This window comes from Acanthopagrus latus, chromosome 13 (assembly GCF_904848185.1).
Source record: "Acanthopagrus latus isolate v.2019 chromosome 13, fAcaLat1.1, whole genome shotgun sequence".
Taxonomy (NCBI): domain Eukaryota; kingdom Metazoa; phylum Chordata; class Actinopteri; order Spariformes; family Sparidae; genus Acanthopagrus; species Acanthopagrus latus.
Window position 1 is genome coordinate 17,889,166 of NC_051051.1, and position 2,500 is coordinate 17,891,665.

Sequence of the window (2,500 nt, forward strand, 5' to 3'; positions counted from 1 at the left end):
AACAGTAACTTGACACCTCTTCCAAAACAGCTGAAAGCAAACATGATGAAAATTTAAATTACAGCAGATATCTGAAAGTAGAACCCAGGATAAGAGAGCAGTTAAAGACATTAAATTAGAGGCTAGAAGCAGGAGTTGCACACAGACTTTTCAGAACTCCTTTCTCATAAGCAGACATGAGTTGAGCAAAATACAGGCATGTTTTAGGGGGACACAAGGCCTCATCATGTGTTGGCATACTTTTGGCAGCACTCTGGAAAAGGTCCATTTTGGATGTGGCACGGTAAAACTGGTATTGGAAAAGCAAATCAACACTGCACGGTGTGACTTGACACAGCTAAAAGTGGCAGTGGAAACGCCCCACAGGATGGTACTCAGAAGAGCACATGCATCATTTAGGGCCAACATTCCAGTCTAGCCTAATCCAATTTCAAACTTGCTTGTCCTGTATCACTCAAAATTTTAAACCACCCATAATTGCTCAACAATAATTTAAGCCTACCAAATCTAGGATCTGCATTAAATTGTACTCACTCATAGATACCACCTACATACTCTTGACTTTTTTCATCAAGATCCAAGTATTATTCTTTGAGAAATTTAATGAAAATGTTTATAAAAAAAATCCTGATCTGTCCCTTTTCATCTGCATCTACACCAAAAGTAAATGGATCCACATCAAAAGTCAGTGGTGTCTGTTCTGGTCAGAGACCCATCCTCCATCCAAGTTTGGTGGAAATCTGTTCAGTAGTTTCTTGTGTAATCCTGCTGACAAACCAACCAACAAACAAATGAACACCTGTGGAAACATAACCTCCTTGGTTGAGGTAACTACATTTCAGAGTTGAACAATGTTTCTATTGTCTTTTTCTTCAGGGAGTCAAGGAGGAAAACACCCACAGCTGTATGTCTCAAGGAAAATGAAAGACTTTTTGGAGACAGTGCATTAGGAGTGGTATGACCTCTTCTCAAATACCATCTTAATTTGATGAATATGATTTCCATAGTAAATGGACTATTCAAATATCAAACTTACATAAAGTAAATCTTTTACTTGTATGCTATTAACAATCGGATGTTGTGTACATTTCAGTCTGTGAAAAACCCTAAGACTGTTTATAGACGCCTCCAAACCCTCCTGGGTAAAAAGCACAACAATCCACAGGTGGCACACTACCAGAAACATTTTCCTGAGCATCAGCTTCAGGAGGACCCAGTTAGAGGCACAGTTTACTTTAAAAATTCAGAGTGAGTCTCTTTAATTGTTCCCTGTCTCATTTCTCCAATTGCCCGTCATATGCATACGTGTCTGATTTGTCATATTGAGTTGTTTACATTTGATCTCCCTGACCTCAATGTTACAAGGAGTTGTTTGTTTATCATATATCATGATGATATATCATATAACATGTCAAATAATGAGGTACTGAAGCTTTCCTTTGGTAGCATGTTGTCATGGAAACTTCAGAATCATAGTACCACCTGCAAAAACAATATCAAGAGAATATAGAGAGAAACACTATGTTAGACATGGACAGCTGACCTATCTTTCTGCCTTTTTCCTACTAGGGAAATGCAGTACACGCCTGAAGAGCTTCTTGGGATGGTTCTTAATTACTCTTGTGGATTGGCTCAGGACTTTGCAGGTCAGTCTGCTTGTGAAAGAAGGTGCACTGTTGTGTGGCATGTTTGAGTATGTTATGCATATTAATGTGTTTCGTCCTCCTTCCAATCTCTCCAACCCACAGAACAACCAATCAAAGATGCAGTGATAACTGTCCCAGCCTTCTTCAACCAGGCAGAGCGCAGGGCAGTCCTACAGGCAGCACAGATGGCAGGTCTAAAGGTTCTTCAACTCATTAATGACAACACTGCCGTGGCCTTGAACTACGGGGTCTTCAGGAGGAAAGATATAGACGCAACACCTAAGGTGCACAACCAGCAACCCTCCATCTCGCAGAATATTGAGAGGTGGACTAACACATTGTTGGGTGTGGTCTTTTCAAAAGATTATTTGACTATAACAGAAACATAGAACATTGAGAGCTCTATCATCTAAATGTATGCAATGTTCTATTGGAGCACTTGGTAAGAATCATGTATTTGATATTGTTCAGACTGTTTAAATCAGTGTTATATTTAGACTGTATAAATGAATGATGAATATGACTAATGATTCACTGATGAGTGACTACAATTTCCTCATGTTGTGATCTTGTTCCCTTTTCAGAATGTGATGTTTTATGATATGGGGTCCGGCAGCACAACTGCCACCATTGTCTCTTATCAGACAGTGAAAACCAAGGAGTCTGGTAACCAGCCCCAGCTGCAGATAAGAGGTGTTGGGTGAGTCCCAGTCTTGCTGTATTCACAGGAGGCTGCCTGTTTGCTCCACTGCCAATCATGGTGCGACTCCCCAATTACATTCCCTGCCATGTCTGTCCGGTCTTCCTACTGGTTGCAGTGTAAAAACCAACACAGCCAAGTCATGTGGAACCGC

General features: G+C 40.5%; 1 protein-coding gene across 1 annotated transcript in view; it reads left to right on the forward strand.

Annotated features, from left to right (window-relative positions):
- The window catches only part of hyou1 (hypoxia up-regulated 1), a 22,402-nt gene that overhangs the window by 2,053 nt on the left and 17,849 nt on the right, over positions 1 to 2,500 (forward strand). The window contains exons 4-8 of the mRNA XM_037119475.1: positions 877 to 955; positions 1,094 to 1,248; positions 1,570 to 1,646; positions 1,749 to 1,930; positions 2,231 to 2,346. Of these exons, the coding sequence (XP_036975370.1) occupies positions 877 to 955; positions 1,094 to 1,248; positions 1,570 to 1,646; positions 1,749 to 1,930; positions 2,231 to 2,346 (609 nt within the window). The remainder of the gene's footprint in view (positions 1 to 876; positions 956 to 1,093; positions 1,249 to 1,569; positions 1,647 to 1,748; positions 1,931 to 2,230; positions 2,347 to 2,500) is intronic.